Source organism: Schistosoma haematobium, chromosome 2 (assembly GCF_000699445.3).
Source record: "Schistosoma haematobium chromosome 2, whole genome shotgun sequence".
NCBI classification, from domain to species: Eukaryota; Metazoa; Platyhelminthes; class Trematoda; order Strigeidida; family Schistosomatidae; genus Schistosoma; species Schistosoma haematobium.
Window position 1 is genome coordinate 30,363,862 of NC_067197.1, and position 20,684 is coordinate 30,384,545.

Genomic DNA, 20,684 nt, shown 5'->3' on the forward strand with positions numbered 1-20,684 from the left:
CGCTCATTTATTTAGTAAATATTAGGTTGCAGGATTATATTTCAGTTGTTTCAACTTATCATTTGTTACAAATCGTTTAACCAAGTGTGTGCTGAATGTACTGATATTATTTTGAATGACAAAATGCAGTTTAATTGTACTTGATATAATAAGCTGGTTGCTAATTGATCTGGACTAACTAGCTCGCTTAATTTATTGTGTTCGTTTATCCGTGTGTGTGTGTGGGCATCTACTCCACATTCTCTTCAAGCTATCGTATTTACGACAAAGTACTATGTCGTACACTGTCATAACATGAAAAACGTCAGTGTAACGTAGGAAGTTTACAATGATTCAGCGTATGTAGCTTGTACTTTACCACCGAGTTAGCGATGTACAATTTAGTCTCTGATTAAACAGACTTGGTTATACAAAATGTCATCTTTGAACAAGATTGGCAAGTCCAGCCCGTTGTCTATGATTTTAAAATATCTACCTGGACAGAAGTGATATAAGTTGTAACAAATGTAAACAAATAGAGTTCTCTTGTAGTGCAGAAGGGATATTATTCCATGGAGGTTATCGACTACTGGTTTGGTTTATACAAGTGGTTACTTATATTGACTGGGTCAAGTATGATTGTCAAAAATATTTGTATTTAATCGCAGTCAATATAACACAAAATAAACTGATAAAATTTAAACGCGTGCCCAATTTTAGTACTCTGTTATGTCAATGTTTCTATCCTTATTTAAGCCCTGCTCGGACGTATTGAACTCATTGAATGAAGAATGTTAACGTTAGTGGTGATGTAGACAAGATTAAGTTAGTCGGTTAGGTGATGAACCTCCTATGAGTTGACTTAGTTGTATTTTACGAAACCCTAAAATTACTGACCATTGATTTAGATTGTGGGATGAAACATTGACTTCCCGTGTAGGGTTTCTCGTTATGAAAACTACAGATGATTATAGACACAGTTCGTAAATATAGTTCGAAACCGATTACACTTTTAAAGATACATCCATCTTTCATCTCAGTTTCTATTGATGTTGTCTTTCTTTTCTGTTATGATATGCTGTTCTAAACTCAACTGCGTGTATGTGGTGTTACGTGCTTTGAACATCTATCAATTTCATATTTTAGACTATCTAATTCTCTCTTCATTTTTCTCTTGTTATAATCAATCATGAATCAATGTAATTAGTATATAACGTTTAACTTCCTAATTTTGAGTTCGAACCTTCTCTTTCTCGATAAATATTATTCCATGTTTCTATTTACGTGATCAGGTATTTGATTTGTGAGTTGATTTCCTTGATATGACCAGTTTATATTGATACAATATTTATGTCTAGTTATTACATTGATTTGAGTTGGATTTAACCAATTCATTACCGTATTCAAGCATTAAATTAAGATAGTGGCCTTGATATCAACTCTTCCAATTGGTCGTAACACTACTGTTATTCTTATATGCTTTCACACAATGTTCTGATTTGGGGACTTGTTAAGCGAAGTATTGTCCACGAATATCAAGCAATAAGAGTAGCTGGGTTGTAATAAGAAAACTCATAACACATCAATCACTTGATAATTCATTATACTAACATATACGAGTAATCAGTGAAATCCTTTACTTGTAGCTGATATATGTTGTTTTGTTTATTTATTCAGAAAAAATGGGCCTGATTTTTTCCATAGTTTTTCCTGCCCGTCATGTTGAACAATTTAATATCTCGTTCAATGTAAAATGGTATTTATTTTTTAAACATGCATTTAAACATACATTTTAAATAACAATAAGTTGAACTTCTTCGAAAATATAATTAACATAGTTCTAATTATTATTATTATTATTATTATTATTATTATTATTATTATTATTATTATTATTATTATTAAGATTAAACAAAAATATCATGCGTGTTAAGCCTTTTATTGAAGTCCAAGTTTATCATTCTGTTTCTATTGTGTGCACACATGTGTTCCACATTATTGTTATTCTCTATCTGTTGGTGATGTATCATGTTTTTGCGCTATGGTGTATATAAATTTAAGTAGATTGTAAATCTTCTACCTCTGTAAATGGCGACTTTTTATGTCACGAAGTAAAAACAATGACTACAGTTAATATATGGTGAAATTGGTACAAATGAAAATTTTGCTAGAATCCTAGTATTTGTTTATCATGTTAACTTTGATTTTTTTGTTTCTTACGACGATGTACTGATATCTGGAGTTACATACAATAGATCAAGTATGGATTTGTTGTATTCAGTTATTTTTATTGCGGATTATATATATATATATATATATATATATATATATATATATATATATATATATATATATATATATATATATATATATATAAAATACAAGTTATGGGCTATAGTCTAGTTGAAGAAATTTTACTCGCTTACTACTACATCTTATACATGATATTGATAATATTACATTATAGTTGTATACAAAGTTTAAACATCACAAAATGAATTATATTAGAAACATTTTATAGGCGGTATGAATCACTTTTTTAAGATACTATTCCTTATAAACTAGATTTTATGAACTTTCTGGGCTTTCTTTCAATCAATGACAATGTTAGTGTTGATGATGATCATCATCATGAAAATAATCATAAAAGTTCAAATCAAACTGTTTGGTGAATAGTTGAAATTGTTTAATTTCATTTTGGCTGAAATTTTTACAAACCTAGTTTTATATTCATTATGCTAATATCAATATTTTTCGGTGTAAAAATGTCTTTATAGTCAATAAACTTTACTTTTTTGTTTTCCTTTCCAGTTAAATTTCTCTAATTTAATTCACATTCTGAGTGATCATATTTGGAATTCATCAGTGAATCCGAATTCCCCTCCATCATCGTCATTATCATTTCTATCTGATAATTCATATAGAAACATAACAAGTAGCAGTGTTGTGAAGAGTATGTCTTCACTACAATCTGATATAAATCATCGTCATCATCATCATCATCCGCACACAGCTGTATTTCTCCTTATCACGCCCAAATTAAATGATAATTATCAGACAAATTTGGAATTAGTCTTTTCGAATAACAAGTCGTCTTGTCGAACAAATCCTCATACGCGAAATATTCGCGGGTATCAGTTTTCAGGTAGGTAATTCGTAGTTACACTGAAGAGATTTCTTAATAAATAATGTTTTATCAGACAATTATCATTTAACTTCAATTTTTCCCACAATTATAGTATTGTTAACTTGATACACACCCTTGTTCAATCTATATATCACTTTTAATACTTGATATCTGTTTTACTCAATGTAAATCCATGTTTTTAAAATACTTTAAAGTTATCACTACCATCAATATTTACTATCATTAACCCCATTTTCGTTAGTATGAGGTTATGGGGATTGTTGAATCTCACTGGAATCCTGAACTGATCTAAGTTAGACCACCATTGAAAACCTTAAAGCGCTGAGCGACCGTTTTGTCTTAGTATATGGCTCAGCAGTGTGAATCCATGCCTCCGCACACGGGAGTCAAACTCAAGACCTCCAGTCTCGCGCGCGAACGTTAAACTTCTAAACCCCTTAACCGGCAACCAACGGTGTTAATGTCTAACTTTAATCAGTCCAAGACATTGTCCAACTATCTTCGATGGTGAGTAACTGTCTCTACACTCGACACAGTTTAGCTCTATTGATCACGGCTTCTCATTAGACCTCCGGAAATTTCTATTCACAGATGATTGAAGGACTTAAGTTGGAATCCCGCTTGTGGCGGTGTGAATTCACACTGTTGAGGAGTCCCACACTAGGATGAAACATCCGTCCAGTACTTTCATGTTTTTAATAGTGGTCTAACTTAGATTGATTCATGATCTACTTTTCGTGTTTGATTTTCCCATCAAACAAGACAGCGCACAACAATGCCTTGTACTACATTGTTTCTGACTGAAATTTTATTGCATTTCATGTACTTTTTAGTTATTTTATTCAGTAGGTTTCATATTTGAATACTAGTTTATCTAATTCAACCGAAATGATCTGTTAGCATTATTAGTCAATTACAGAAATTAGTACTTAATTAATGATTTTACATTAAATCAAATCGTGGAATATTATTTCAGTTTGGATTTTATCCATCCGAAATTTTGATTTTAAAAAAATGATTATTCATAATTTCACTTTGTTTTTGATTATGATTATCATTGATTAGATAATACAAACGTATCATTTTAATATTGAAAATCAATAATGAATAATATTCATTCAACAACCCTTTATTATGCTCATTGTGTACATGTTGATTATATTTTTACTGTTTTTTTGTCTTCTAACCAGTTTTGATTTTTATTCTCCATTTTTGTTCCATCGTTGCCTATTAAGTGAAAATGTTTATATTTAAAGGCAAAAAATATGGAGTTGTTTCTAACCTGGATATGTTATCAGCATAATGCGTATTATCCTATTTAAAATTATGAAATAATTCACTTTATAGTTAGTTAATTATCGAAGTTAAAATTAGCGGTTAAAAAAAGTTAGAAATGAATAAGGTAAATCTTTGCGATTATAATGTAACTTTTCAAGATAAAGAATGATTATAATGGAAGGTTAGTTTTAAGGGGAGGGAATTAAATTAGTTAATTAAGCAGGTTTAAGCATACTCTTATGTAAAGCATTTCTATTTGGCATAAGAGTGTCAAATGTATTTGAAAGATTGAATGATCCATCTAGTGGCTCTGGATAAATTGGTTGTGTGTGTGTGTTTGGTTGCATGATTTGGTAACAATCACGGTTGCTCATTTTCTACATTGCTATTTAATTTCGTCATACAACTACCAATCTTCTGAACACTGAGTAAATGCACAATGAGATGTGTTTTAATCTCCTCAAATGTATAGTTACTTTAGAACTGGTTTGAATCAATGCCTTATTTGAATACAAAGAGTTAAGTATTCAAGTGTGTTGACCTTTCATTTATCTTGAAAGTCTGATCGGCTAAATTAGAAACAATAGCTGACAGTCTTAGTACAAAAGAGAAAGCTCATTCGGCTTTTTCCGACTTGTTCAGTATATGGTCTAGGATAGATGTCCGTCTGCTTACCAAAGGCGAGTATACTGCGCATTTTTCCTCTTTGTTTGCTTGATTACTATGAAAGTGTTTTACTAGTATTTGATTACGTATATCTTTGGATAGTTGCTCGTGTATCGAGTGAGTTAAAAATGTGATTATTCATAGGGTCCCAATAATCAATAATGACCTATAACAATGGTACAATACACCTCCTTAATCAAGCTTTTATTGATTGATTTGACTTAAAGGTGCAATTTTGCTTAGTGATTTTGTCCAGTTGACATAGATATAGGGAATAATAACTTGTCACCTAATAGTCTTAATCAAAATGTTTAAATTGCTTGATCATCTCTCTCTCTTCCATCTACTTTATTATCTCAGTCATTGGATCGTTTGTCTACTTACCTGTCATTGAATATTTATGATTAAAAACCTAATATGAGTGATATTATACTATTGACTAATTGAATAACATTTATCTCATAATTTAAATGTGGCATATTTTTCTATCGATACATTCATTTCTATGTTGATGAGATTTTATATGTCTAATGAGAAGAGGAGATATTTTCAAAAAAACACAGTAAACATGATTTTCAAAAGTTAATTTGATATAATGACTTTCTCTTAAATGAAGCATTTGTCTTCTTTCCTTTTTTTTCGTTTTTTATTATATTTCATGTTATCAGATATAATTAATAACAATAATAATGAAAATAATGATGATTACATTCCATTCATATTCTCTTCTTCAAAACCAATAAATAGATATTGTCAAAACAATGAAACTGTAAGTTTCTGTTTTCTCATTTTTGAAAGAAAAAATTACATCATATTTAACATTAACTTACTGTTCATACATTGAATTGTTTTATTTTTATTCCTTTCCTATAAATTATGATCAATTATCATCTTACAGTGGAATATTTGGTAAATAATTAATTTGTCTATACATATATTATTATTATTAAATAAGAACTTTCGTCTAAATTTAAACGAATAGTTTCACAATATTTGGGCGCCGAGTTAATGTGAGTCATTAAAGAGGAAGAATGTATTTGTAAAATTTCAGTGAAAGAATTTGAAGTAAATCCAACGTTTCGCCTGGCAATCTGGCCCAAGCTTTTTCAAGGAAAATATAATCAAATACATTCTTCCTCTTTATTATTATTATTATTATTATTATTATTATTATTATTATTATTGTATAATCAGATTATTTTGTTTTAAGGATATATATATTGTCATTATTAATTATTTACCATCTTTTCTTTTTTTTTAAAATAACAGTCTAATTATGATAATAACAATAATATTAACTCAAACAATAATGATAGTAATCCAGACAGAGAAGTAGAGGCAATTTCTTCTGTGAACCAGTTATTGTTTCCTAATGATAATAATAATAGTGTAGAATCTAATAATTTGCTATCTGATGTTGTAATTAATTGGGCTAATGATTATCCCTGTTCATTATCACTAACAATGAATAACTTTGAAAATTTTAATACAACAAAAAGCATCGAGTCAAATGATAGTCCTGATCATCAAAATGTCAATGATGTTGTTAATCATAATCATCAGTATGTTAATACTGATGGTAGCACACATTCCAATGATAACATCATCACTACTTCTACTACTACTGCTAATAATGGTAATAATGATTATTTTCATATTAATGAAGAAGAAGAAGAAGTAGTAGTAGTAGAAGATCCAACTAGAATAACACCCATTGAAATAGGTTATTCTGATGAATTAATAAATTTCACTGATTTAATCATCACATCAACATCAACACCTTCACCATTTATCTCAACTTATACTGATGAAGACTTAGGACTTTTATCAAATGAATTAATTACTGATAATAATCTACTTGGAAATGATTTTACAGCGATAACAACCACAACAACTGCAATAAAACCCACTAGCAAAATAATCAATAATGACTGTAATGATTGTTGCTGTGTAACAGAACAGCATCAATCTAATCATAAATTCTTTTCAAAAGAACATGTTTCCAGTGAGTTGTCGTCTAGTAATTTCAATGTTCATACAATAACTAATAATAGTAGATATGCTGTACAAATTAATCATGTTAATATTGATAAAGAAGTGATAAAAAACAATCGGTTCAATAATCCTATCAGTGAAATTGATGATAATTTGAATCTTGAAACTTGTAAGAAGTAAGTAACTTGATTTTTGTTGTTGTCTTTTTTTGTATACTTTAACAATAATGAATTATTGAATTAACTAAGTTGGATAGTTTAATTAGAAGCCTTTGTTTCATTTTGTATTCTAAATAACATCATTACATTACTTCAGATAGATGTGAATCTTGTTCTACGAGTGAGTCGTGTTGGTTATGTTTGTGTCTTAGGATTCTGAGTATTGACATGAACACTGGTGAACTATTAAAAACACAAGGAACAATGGGGGATTGTTTCATTCTAGTTTGGGACTTATTAGTTGTACATATCCATGAAAATATAGCCTTAAGAGATCAAATCCAACATCTTGTACCATAACTTCCACGTTAACTTTAAACCACCGTGTCTCGAAATCAAATGGTTCACATCCCAAACATCACACAATCCACCACCAGCGTCAATTATGAATTACTATTATTCGTGTCACATACGTTGGTGTTTTTGGCGATATAAATTACTCGTAAGATAGTTTCCATTTGTAAATTGACATTAATCCAATAACTTTTGCAAATCTCACTATACTGGATTGTTCTTCGTTTGAGTTCGAGATGGTCTAATGATTAAAAAATTAGCTTTTCAAATGTTTAACGCTAAGATCTTGAAGCTCCCACCGAGTTACAAACTAGTGAGAAATATCTATTCAATCCATCCTGTTCCAGCCGACGTCATATCTTGCAGCATAGAATCATCGATTGACATAAATCGATAAAACGGGAATGCAACTGTACTACCGGTCTGTTATTAGTTTTATTCATTAAATATTTCGAAAAGAGATCGTTTCTACTACAAACGTATTTATCTTCCTTATATTAATCGAAATTTTTAAGTATACACTTAAGACCCCTTATTCCTTTTTTGGCTTTTCTTCATTTCACGATTTAGTATCTACTCAGCCAATCATCGTTTACCTCTGATAACAAATGTGTATGAACCTGAAAAAAACGAAGTAAGTGACAGAGTAAATATTTTATCTCGCAGTAAGTTTACATACTACCTTATGTATGGATTATCTGGTGGTTTAATCAATTACTTAATATACTGGTGTATTCATGTTCTAAGATCTCGGTTGCTAATTTTTCTTAATATAATTTTAAGAGCATCATACATTTTGCTTCATTAACAAACTATTGAACTCAAAAGAATGATATTTTCATTCCTAAGGTTAATATAAGTTTTATTATCAACTCGTTGGCTGACATGAGATTCACTAAGAGAGGATCGCCAACAATTTCTTGCTCTTATTTTTGTTCAACTTTGAAAATTGATCAATCTTCGAGTACTAAGTCTACTTTGTTGATATCATTTTGCTTGTTCGTTATTAAAACTCAATGAAATACACTTTTTGCATGATATTCCGGGTTTTTCATGATTGTTTTATAATTTTTTTTCCAAGTTAGAGTGCAGACCAAGGCAAAGTGGATAGTTTTTGTTATTTAATGCTCTGGTACGGCCGAGTGTGGGAAGAGTTAGCTCTCCCTATCCAAATGCTCTCACATGGACATACGTATACAGCCACTACCACAGAAGACCTACTCACTCACTCACTGACTGACTTCTTGTGAACAGGGTGTTATTTACAAAATTGAGAGGATGAAAAGAGAATTTCCAATGCTTTAACCGGGTTGGTGGATATGGAAGATCCACCTAGAGGAGTTGCAAAACTCTGATTTCAGACCGATGGTGAACATGTGCTCCAGGATCCTAAGGAAATAAAAGGCGTACGAACCAATTGTTGGCCACCGACTATTTATTTTATTTGAACACATAAATATTGGTACAAAAGGGTACCGAATACATATGCGCCACACAAGTCACTCGATTTGTGTGCGGGCTGTGATACTGCCCGGGTGCCACCGGCTACCGTGAGACTACATCTCCTTATGTTGCCCCACTGTCTTAAGCATTAGACCTTTAGGTCGAAAGCTGCAGTTGTGGTCCCGTAAAGAAACCAACTCTAGGTTTTGGCACCCGAGCAGTATCACAGCCCCCACACACAAATCAACTGACTTGTGTGACGCATATGTATTCGGTGCTCCTTTGTACCAATATTTATGTGTTCAATTAAATCATAATTAAACACAGATTTTTTCATTTGACTTCAATCCATGCTCTTCTCATATAGGCTAATAATACCGCTAATTTAGAGAAAACTGGAATTCCAATGTACTAACTAGTAGTCAACAGTAAAGCGCTCTAATCATTATTAGGCTGCGGTTCTTTTATTTAACTGTATCATTAATTTAAAAACATGGACAATACTACAATCATTTATTGATATAATTCACCAGCATGAATACAACATGCTCTTATTGCCTTTAAATCTATACATTTTTATTAATTTAATTACTTGATCCAATTAAATAAGTTGTGATACTTATCAGTTTCATCTTTTGATAGTTATTCAACTAGATTCCTATTTTTTTTAAATACACTCACTGAATTAGTATTCTTTCATGATTATATAATTCCATTATTGTTAATGACACACATAATGGTTTTGTTTTTTTGAACCTACAATAAAAAAATGTTTACACTTTTTTTTTTAAACTTTAAGTTAAAACTCATGAAACATTTTAATATCTGAGTATCATTTACAAATAATCAAATAAATTGAATGATGTTTTCTTATGACAACACAATTTCATTTAATTAAATATTGAAGTATTTAAATTAATTAAATTTCAAGTTTGTTCACTAATTCGATTTTTAATAGATTTTTTATAATATAGAATTAGTGATGAATTGATTTCATGTAGATTGTATATAATGGCATTTATTATTTATCCAAGTTAAACTTTTGATTGACTTATTAAGTAACATAATTATACAAGTATAAAACTTAAGATCACATAGTAATCAATAATTCCATTGTAAAAGGACTTTTTAGTTATTTGAATAACAAAGAAGTAATTATGTAGAAGGTTCATGAGATGAGTTTGTTATCGTGGATAGTTTAAATCAGATTTTTCTGGTTAGCATTTTTAGCGACTTAGTTTTCTACGGAATGAGGTCGCTAACCCCATGCCCAACCCTCCTACTTTATCCGGGCTTGGGATTAGCAGTAGCCCCAGAAAGGCTCCAGACGGAGTTGAAATATTATATAATATTCTATTTTCTATATGTAAACCATTAAATTCTTATTCTGAATAGACTGAATAAACCAACAGAGCTGTGACTAACATTCCCCCAAAATATTAATAATTTATTCATTTATCAAGTACAAATTTATATACTCAGATATAAGCCACTTAAATTGTATGCGGACTTATAATACTAATCGCCCCAAAATGCCCTGGTACGGCTGAGAGTGGGGAGAGTCTGCTCTCCCTCTCGAAATTCTCTCACATGACCACGCGTATATAGCTCCTGCCAGGGAAGCCCTACTCACTGCCTTCTCGTGGCGGGGGTGTTGTTTACGAAAATGGGAGGACGAAAAGCGAATGTCCAGCGCTTTAACAGGATTCCAAACCAACGGTGCACATGGGCTCCAGTATCCTGCGGGAACAAATGGCGTATGAACCAATGGTTGGTCACCGTCTCCAATGGGACTGCATCTCCTTACGATGCTCCACTGCCTTGTCGATCTAACCTTCAGGTCGAAGGCTCGGGGAGTGGCCCCCTAAGAAAACCACCTGCTTCGGTTTTGGCACCCGGGCAGTTTCCCAGCCCTCACACATATTGAATGAGATTTGTGTGGCGCATATGTATTTGGTGCCTCCTTGTACCAATATCTATGTGTTAAAATAAATAATAAATAATGCCAATCGCTTTCTCAAGTCGAAATAGGCTAATGGAGATTTGAACCTGTGATCTACTAGTTGAAAGGTAAGTGCTTTAACTATGAGGTCGTTACTCTTTTCCAAAATATACATTCGTGAGAACTATTTGTTATTTTAGTTTCAATCCACCAACAACAGATTAAATATTCTTACGGTCATAGAACAAATTGTTTAACAGATTTTTACACGAAAAAATGTAATATATTTCATCCCTTTCAGTCAATAAAACACTTTTAGGCTTTCACTTTTGTATCATGACTTAATTTTACCAATATGTGTAGCAGAATAAACTGTTATGAGAGAAGAGTATATATATATATATATATATATATATATATATATATATATATATATATAACGCTGAAAGGTTTTGTTATATTTTGTATTTATTCAGTATCCCCAAATTGTATTCTTGTTGTAACATAAGTAAACTATCGTTATTCATAAAATACAAATTCAGATTCATGTATACCTTTTCGTATAGGTATTGAATATTACATCAAACTGTATTCGGCAAAAAATAATCTTTATGTTTCCTGTACGTTTATCATAATAATGATTAAGTAGACATCATTTTCTAATCAAATATGCATAAGACCGAAAATTCTTCTATAGTGAAAAAAATAACCATCTCTATCTTCCTGATAATTTCTATGCTTGTTTGTGTAAATTTGCCAGTTTTAACCAACTGATATTCAGCCCATAGAAAAAATCTGGAATGTTTCAGGTATATTGTTATGACTTCTGGTTGATAATGATAGATGCAAAAATCACTGAAAACTAGGTTGTCAATGCGTTACAATCTAAAGCCTGTCATCAATGAAAAGACTTGATTTCACACATAACTGTACCCGTGAAGATCAGACCTTCTGATAATAACTACTGAAAGTTTTATACAGCGATCTACATTTCCAACTTCAGTCATATCAGAGAAACAGATGCTTATGGTTCATAGATTTCTGCAACTAAACAGAAACTACCCTCTAATACACAGCATTTTTCTAAAATATTTTGTATCCTACTGGTTTTTACACTTTAGTTCTTCGTCGTTTCTTTTTGTTTGGTAAGTTTTTAAATGATTATCATTCTTCACTTTGTGTTGGCCGTTTGAATCTTCCCATTGATGTTTAGGACTGCAATTGATTTGTCTCTTATTAGCATATTTGCATTGTGAGCGGATTGCCTCGATATTGCCTTAAGTCACAATCATTATAGGCAGAGATGGATGGTGGTTAGCAGTGGAATGTAGGACGCGCGTTTCGTCCTATTTGAGACTCGTCAGCTGGATGTACACTCGTCCTAGAGTTGATCGTTATTCTTCCCTAAACCTTTTATTCTCGTAATCAGTATTCATAAATGCTCTTTTCTCTATATAATCTTACTTGCGTGTATGTGCACGTGCTAGTATGTTGTCTTTTCACGTCTCTCTATTTCTCTTCCAAACATACTCACATACGCACTATAACCTATTAATCATTTCTGATTTCATGCACTGAAACTGATTTTTTTCATTGTTTACTGAATTATTCAGTTTCTCCAGAAAATTAGTAAATATTTGGGTTTATTCTTTTCATAGTACATACGTAATGTCAGTGACATTTTATTTTGATCTTTTGTTTAGAAATTACTAGTTCTGAGTTGTTTGCATTTTTAAGAGTGGGTTGATATTAGTGTTTTTTTGGTATAAGAACACTATGAACAGATGCCTTAGTATGAATTATAGCTTTGTTGAAATTATATCTATTTGATCTATTTTTTCAGTATTTCAAAGATTGTTTTCCATCACAAACTGACTAATAAAAGTTAAGTAGCACTGGACATCAACCTCGTTCAAGTTAGTTAATTAAAACAATCAAATGTGAACTAGAACGTCTCGTATTGCTACAACCTATTCTCAAAGTATTTAAATGATGTACTGGTAAATAGGTTAGTATCATCTAATCGGTGAAATGTATTACTACTACTTTTAACATTCATTACTGGATATATTAGTGTTAGTTTGATTCACTTCAATGAGTAACAACACTATCAGTGAAACAGTTTGAATTTCATGTATCAGTTCTTTGTTAAATAAAGTTGTTTACACTGGCTTAGAAACTAGTTAATTCTCATTTTATAATCTAGAAATATGTTCACATTACTTATGGTTTAATCAATGACACTTAGTCAATATTCTCATGAGACAAATCTGCCCAAATTATCTATGAATGAACACTACACGATCAAGGTCACATGTTCTGTTTAATGAACAGAATTTAATTTGAAAAGACTGTCATTCTCATACATTCGAACGTCGAAATACACAACAGTTCATGAGTCAAAATAAAACTTGTGATAATGACTACAAAAGGACAATGTAACAAAACTACTTTAGAATATCTATCGAATATCTTAGTAAAATATGACTAAATGCATTTATTTTATTGAGATTTCTGATAATTTAATGATAATTTCCACCAAGTACCAATAATTTCTTAAAGAGGAGCATTTAAAACATGAAATTACTACCTATCCATTTCAACCTGGTTTTAAAATTGTAAACAAGAAGAAAGAAACGGAAACTTGTTGAAATACTTTGCGCTGAGAATTCTATATTGTACCAAAAATATAATATTGAATAAAGCTAATGATAATAATAATAATAATAACTTGTAATACTTGTCAAATACCTTCCTTTTAAGACAGTAGTCTTCATTTTAAACTGTAATCTGTTTGTTGTATAATGTATCCCTTTATCCAATGTCCTATTCACTTGATTTCATGAAATAAAGTGAAACTAAAACAGAATAACTGTTCACTAATTCCTAGTTCAATAATTGATTCTCCAGGTTTACATTTTTTTCAATGGATTTTCAACAAGTGGATATCAACTATCTTGTCTTTCTGATCAATACAGTTTGACTGTATAACAGTCAACGATGTTATTATATATTATTATATCTTTACTCATTGTTTTATTTTAGAGTTTTGAAAGCGCACAATTTAATTGCCAGCAAGATGATGCTGCTTGTAATCCATTCATATCTGATGGAGGATACTCAGAGTACAGTTTTGGTCGGTGCAGTAATATAGATTTGCTCAAATTAAAGCTCTCAGGTTAGTAACTACTTTTTATGTTGATTTTCATTCAGTGCTGCTCATAAAAGAACAGCCATCTCTTTGTAGGCAAAGATGGATGGTGGCCAGCAGTGAAATTCAAGACGCGCTTCTCGTCCTATTTGGGACTCGTCAGATGGATGTACCTGCATCCTAGAGTTGGTGTCTACTCTGAGACTTGAACCCAGTAATGTTCACTTCAAACTCCATCGCGTTGTCCGCCTAGCTACTAAATCCAGATAGCCGATACATCTAGCTGACGCGTCCCAAACAGAATGAAACCCGCGTGCTGGATCTCTTCCAGACTTTCAGTTTGCTAAGTAGACCAGTAGTTATCAGGTTTGAAGAAGTGAACGGATTAATCTGTTGTGAAACAATCTACTTAATTTGGTTCTCAAACTGTTCAATCCAATGTTCCAGGCACCTTTATAGATTACTAGTTGACAAATTGTCTCATTGACACCGGTCTTCTTACTATTATTGACTCAGATAAGTTCTCAGTAGTTATCAAATAACAACTGTTGCATCCTTTTGACAAAGTAATAATAGCTTCAAGATGGATTTTCTTGGAGTTCTAGTGAGAAGCTATGTCCCGTGGAGTTCAACTGTGTTTGGTGTGAAGCAGTTACTCACTGAAGAAAAGCAATAATCATTCTCTGCATAACCATTCATAAAATAACGATTACTGATTTTATTTTATAGGAGACTAGTTTATCAATTTTTATTTGTTTTTATTTTTCCGTTTTATTAACCAGATGATCTATTACGTTGGATAGTGTTTATTCGCTTTAGTTCATTAGCACCGGGTATTCATTTATACATTGACATTGAAGATGAATTCATTTTATTACCAAATCATAAATCTAGAATATTTAGCAAGTCATTTGATGAATCTAATTATAATAGTACATCAATTACGTCGAAACATATGGATGATATACATTCTGACAATGTTTCGAATTCAATGCCTATAAATTATTTAACAAATAACTTTGATGAATATCCTAAGGTTAGTTAATTGGTATTTAAATAAATTAAATTTAAAACAATTAGCCCCTTTGATAAATTTCGATAATGCAATGAGAAGACGTAGTTTATCAGAATTATGTGATATATTTGCGCAATACATTTTGAACAATCTGATCACACATATACTTGTTAAGAACATTTATACATGAAAATTAAAAGGTCAATTAGACAGGTTAAGGGTAAGTCATAACAAAGGAAAAATATTAAAGTACACAAAAAAACAAATGTGATTACCACTCTGGATAGTAAATCAGTACTACCAGGGTAGGTTAAATGTAAGCACAAATTGTTTTTGAACACATAAAGGGGGTTTCAATTTTCGTATAGCCAAGGCTTCAATAAACCTTAGTATACGTCCTTGAAGGCTTTTGTACAACACAACAAATGCTGATTTGATATCAACCTTATGACCCGTCTCAATCAAATGTTTCGCAATGGATGATGATGTCTGTCTATCCTGTGATCTTATTTCACCATTGGAATTCATCTGATTCTGCAACCATTTTGGTATATGTTCACCCACCCTTAATTGCAAATCACGATTGCTCCTCCCTATGTACGTGTTTTCACACATACATGTAAATTGATAGACACAATGGGATGTGACACAATCGTTTTCGTGCTGTTTGGGCTTTTGGTGAAACATAGACCTTATCTTTTCGATAATGACAAGTTGGGCTGCATAAAATGTCCGGTTGATAGCTGATTTAAGTCTCTGTTTCAACATGAGACTATTTGTGTCACCTCTGAATGGTAATGTAATATAAACTCGCTTTTGGGTGCCAGAAGCGTCATAGGTCTAGTCATATTGCAACCCCTCCAGCGGTTTATGAACTTCAAAGAGTAACCATTATTGATTAACGCATCAGTCAAGAGCTTCATCTCTACTTCAATAGTATCACTAGTACAAATACGATTGATTCTATTGAATAAGCTCTTTATTAAACCGCGTTTACAATGAATAGGGCAGTGACTATGAAAATTAAGATATTGTCCTGTCCATGTTGGTTTTCTATATATAGCACGTTTGATGGAACCATCATCTCTCCTAGTAATCAGGATGTCAAGAAAAGGAAGTTGGTTGTTCTTCTCTTCTTCACATGTAAGAGAAATGTGCTTTTGACTACTATTGAATTCTTCTAACAAGCGGTTTATGTCTTCAATTTTATCACCTATGATTATTATGTCATCTACATATCGTTTATACAGACCCATCTTTCGAATTGAGTCTCCAACTAAATTTTCCACATATCCCATGAACACATCAGCCAGCAATGGTCCTAGAGGGCTGCCCATAGCTACACCATCTATTTGTCTGAAATGTTCACCTTCAAATGTGAATTTTACATTATCTGTACATAATAATAATAAATCTTTCAGAGTTTTAACAGGAAAAGGCAGTGGAAGGTTTTTCAAAGGAATAAAGTCACACAAAATATCAATGGTTTTCCTAAGAGGTACATTTGTAAATAAAGTGTTTACATCAAAGGAGCACATTGTCTTTGTCTTTATATTTATATCCTTTAAGTAATTAATTAATTCAAATGAATCAGTCAAAGAATACTTACAATATTGATTTCTGATAGGGTTTAATAATTTTGTAAGCCATTTTGCAAGGTTGTGTGTAGGTGACCGACATATCGATAGAATTGGACGTAGGGGATATTAGGCTTATGAATTTTCGGTAATCCATATAAATTAGGATATGCCGAACCCATAGGTTTTAATAAATTAAACTCATCTTTGTTAATAGCATTCATGTTTAACAATTTCACAAGATTCGAGTTTACTTTCTTTTCTAATTTACGTAATCCATCAAAGTCAACATCAGCCAAAAATTTGCTTTTATCACTGAGAATGGATTCCATTTTATTTTTGGCTGATGTTGACTTTGATGGATTACGTAAATTAGAAAAGAAAGTAAACTCGAATCTTGTGAAATTGTTAAACATGAATGCTATTAACAAAGATGAGTTTAATTTATTAAAACCTATGGGTTCGGCATATCCTAATTTATATGGATTACCGAAAATTCATAAGCCTAATATCCCCTACGTCCAATTCTATCGATATGTCGGTCACCTACACACAACCTTGCAAAATGGCTTACAAAATTATTAAACCCTATCAGAAATCAATATTGTAAGTATTCTTTGACTGATTCATTTGAATTAATTAATTACTTAAAGGATATAAATATAAAGACAAAGACAATGTGCTCCTTTGATGTAAACACTTTATTTACAAATGTACCTCTTAGGAAAACCATTGATATTTTGTGTGACTTTATTCCTTTGAAAACCTTCCACTGCCTTTTCCTGTTAAAACTCTGAAAGATTTATTATTATTATGTACAGATAATGTAAAATTCACATTTGAAGGTGAACATTTCAGACAAATAGATGGTGTAGCTATGGGCAGCCCTCTAGGACCATTGCTGGCTGATGTGTTCATGGGATATGTGGAAAATTTAGTTGGAGACTCAATTCGAAAGATGGGTCTGTATAAACGATATGTAGATGACATAATAATCATAGGTGATAAAATTGAAGACATAAACCGCTTGTTAGAAGAATTCAATAGTAGTCAAAAGCACATTTCTCTTACATGTGAAGAAGAGAAGAACAACCAACTTCCTTTTCTTGACATCCTGATTACTAGGAGAGATGATGGTTCCATCAAACGTGCTATATATAGAAAACCAACATGGACAGGACAATATCTTAATTTTCATAGTCACTGCCCTATTCATTGTAAACGCGGTTTAATAAAGAGCTTATTCAATAGAATCAATCGTATTTGTACTAGTGATACTATTGAAGTAGAGATGAAGCTCTTGACTGATGCGTTAATCAATAATGGTTACTCTTTGAAGTTCATAAACCGCTGGAGGGGTTGCAATATGACTAGACCTATGACGCTTCTGGCACCCAAAAAGCGAGTTTATATTACATTACCATTCAGAGGTGACACAAATAGTCTCATGTTGAAACAGAGACTTAAATCAGCTATCAACCGGACATTTTATGCAGCCCAACTTGTCATTATCGAAAAGATAAGGTCTATGTTTCACCAAAAGCCCAAACAGCACGAAAACGATTGTGTCACATCCCATTGTGTCTATCAATTTACATGTATGTGTGAAAACACGTACATAGGGAGGAGCAATCGTGATTTGCAATTAAGGGTGGGTGAACATATACCAAAATGGTTGCAGAATCAGATGAATTCCAATGGTGAAATAAGATCACAGGATAGACAGACATCATCATCCATTGCGAAACATTTGATTGAGACGGGTCATAAGGTTGATATCAAATCAGCATTTGTTGTGTTGTACAAAAGCCTTCAAGGACGTATACTAAGGTTTATTGAAGCCTTGGCTATACGAAAATTGAAACCCCCTTTATGTGTTCAAAAACAATTTGTGCTTACATTTAACCTACCCTGGTAGTACTGATTTACTATCCAGAGTGGTAATCACATTTGTTTTTTTGTGTACTTTAATATTTTTCCTTTGTTATGACTTACCCTTAACCTGTCTAATTGACCTTTTAATTTTCATGTATAAATGTTCTTAACAAGTATATGTGTGATCAGATTGTTCAAAATGTATTGCGCAAATATATCACATAATTCTGATAAACTACGTCTTCTCATTGCATTGTGGAAATTTAATTCGAAAAATAGTATAATTCATAACAATGGAATCATTTTTCTTAATTTTTGGGAACTATATCATATCAATTGAATATTTTAGATGATCAAAGAAATATAATATTAAGTTAATAAGGTTCATTGTTAAGATCTTATCCTTATTTAGTTAAACACAAACACTGGTACAAAGGGGCACCGAATACATATGCGTCACACAAGTCACTTGACTTGCGTGTGTGGTCTGCGATACTGCTCGGTTGCCCAAACATAGACCTGGTTTCTTTACGGGACCACAACTGGAGCTTTCGACCTAAAGGTCTAATGCTTAAGACAGTGGAGCGACATAAGGAGATGCAGTCTCATGGTAGTCGGTGGCCAACAATTGGTTCGTACGCCTTTTATTTCCTTAGGATCCTGGAGCACATGTTCACCATCGGTTTGAAATCAGAGTTTTGCAACTCCTCTAGGTGGATCTTCCATATCCACCAACCCGGTTAAAGCATTGGAAATTCTCTTTTCATCCTCTCAATTTTGTAAATAACACCCTGTTCACAAGAAGTCAGTCAGTGAGTGAGTGAGTAGGTCTTCTGTGGTAGTGGCTGTATACGTGTGTCCATGTGAGAGTATTTAGTTAGGGAGAGCTGACTCTTCTCACCGTCGGTCGTATTTGGCGCAGAATCGAGATTATGAATTTGTATTTGTCGAAATTCATTTTAAGGAACGTAATGCATCAATTTGCAAACTGTTCACTTTGTTACCATCAGTTAAAATTTATCATTCAGTGTATCTATCGTCGTGTATATGTTGTTCAGATTAAACATTGGTGCTTTCCTTTTGAAAGTTTTTTTCTTTGCACCACCTCATTGAAAGCCGCGGTTGTAAAAATATGATAATTTGAGCTCCATCTAACCATAAATAATAGTTTTATGATTTGGACAGTGTATGTTTTAGTTTACATAATCATTTTGGCCAAACTACTGGTTTTTCATACACCCACCTTATCAGATTATCTAAGTGATTATAAGATATTTTAACATACAACATTACATGTATAACCGTTGAACTATTTTAATATCACCTTTAATTCAATCCTTTTTTGTACAAAAGTCTTTGTGCTAGAATTGCGGTCGCCTGTTATTATTATACAAAAGTGCATTATATATGTTCTCAGTATAAATTCTGTTATTAAAGTATGCAGTTTCCGTATCAGTAAGTAATCACAGCACAATTTGACCAACAGACCTCTGTCATTCGTAAGGACCAAACCACTATGTACAAGTGAAACCTCACACTAACTGATCTATAAATAATAACCAATATTGTAAAGACCACCTCAACCCGAATGGCTTATTGGTGACCTCTCTGATCAACAGCATTGACGATTACTGGTCCTAATCCTTCTTGAAGCATCAGCCATCTTACCTTTGCTAACACCATGGTAGTGATTACCAACTAGCACATAAACTTAGGTTGAGAGTTTCTCATCGATTAGTTTTAACCATCTGACACCAAACTATTGATTTATCTGGGTTATCATCTTTACCCCAATGTAACACTTTAATGGTTCTTTTTTTGTAAAACAAAACATGTTTGTACAGTTGAATATACCACTACGACATGACCAGTGTGCAGATAAATTGGAAATGTATTTAATTCTACAACTAGTCGAATGGATGAAGAAAACAGATAATATTAGTAATAATAATAGTGATAGAACAAATCAAAGTTCTGTCAGTTACTTATTAGAAGCTGAAAATGAATTTGATGAGTTTAATATTCAACAATTACAAGAACAAATGACTTCATTGAAGATAGATATTTCTCTTTTAAGTTGTGCAGCTGCTTTGGGGTAAGTTG

General features: G+C 32.0%; 1 protein-coding gene across 3 annotated transcripts in view; it reads left to right on the forward strand.

Moving 5' to 3' along the window:
- MS3_00006689 (uncharacterized protein) overlaps positions 1-20,684 on the forward strand; it is a 76,350-nt gene that overhangs the window by 32,857 nt on the left and 22,809 nt on the right. For 2 of the 3 annotated variants that reach the window (XM_051214900.1, XM_051214901.1), the window contains 7 exons: positions 2,791-3,124; positions 5,740-5,840; positions 6,341-7,242; positions 8,149-8,212; positions 14,009-14,141; positions 14,897-15,150; positions 20,426-20,676. In XM_051214900.1, the coding sequence (XP_051068085.1) occupies positions 2,791-3,124; positions 5,740-5,840; positions 6,341-7,242; positions 8,149-8,212; positions 14,009-14,141; positions 14,897-15,150; positions 20,426-20,676 (2,039 nt within the window). Of the gene's footprint in view, positions 1-2,790; positions 3,125-5,739; positions 5,841-6,340; positions 7,243-8,148; positions 8,213-14,008; positions 14,142-14,896; positions 15,151-17,561; positions 20,677-20,684 lie in introns of those variants that run through there. The other variant, XM_051214902.1, reaches the window with a different exon arrangement.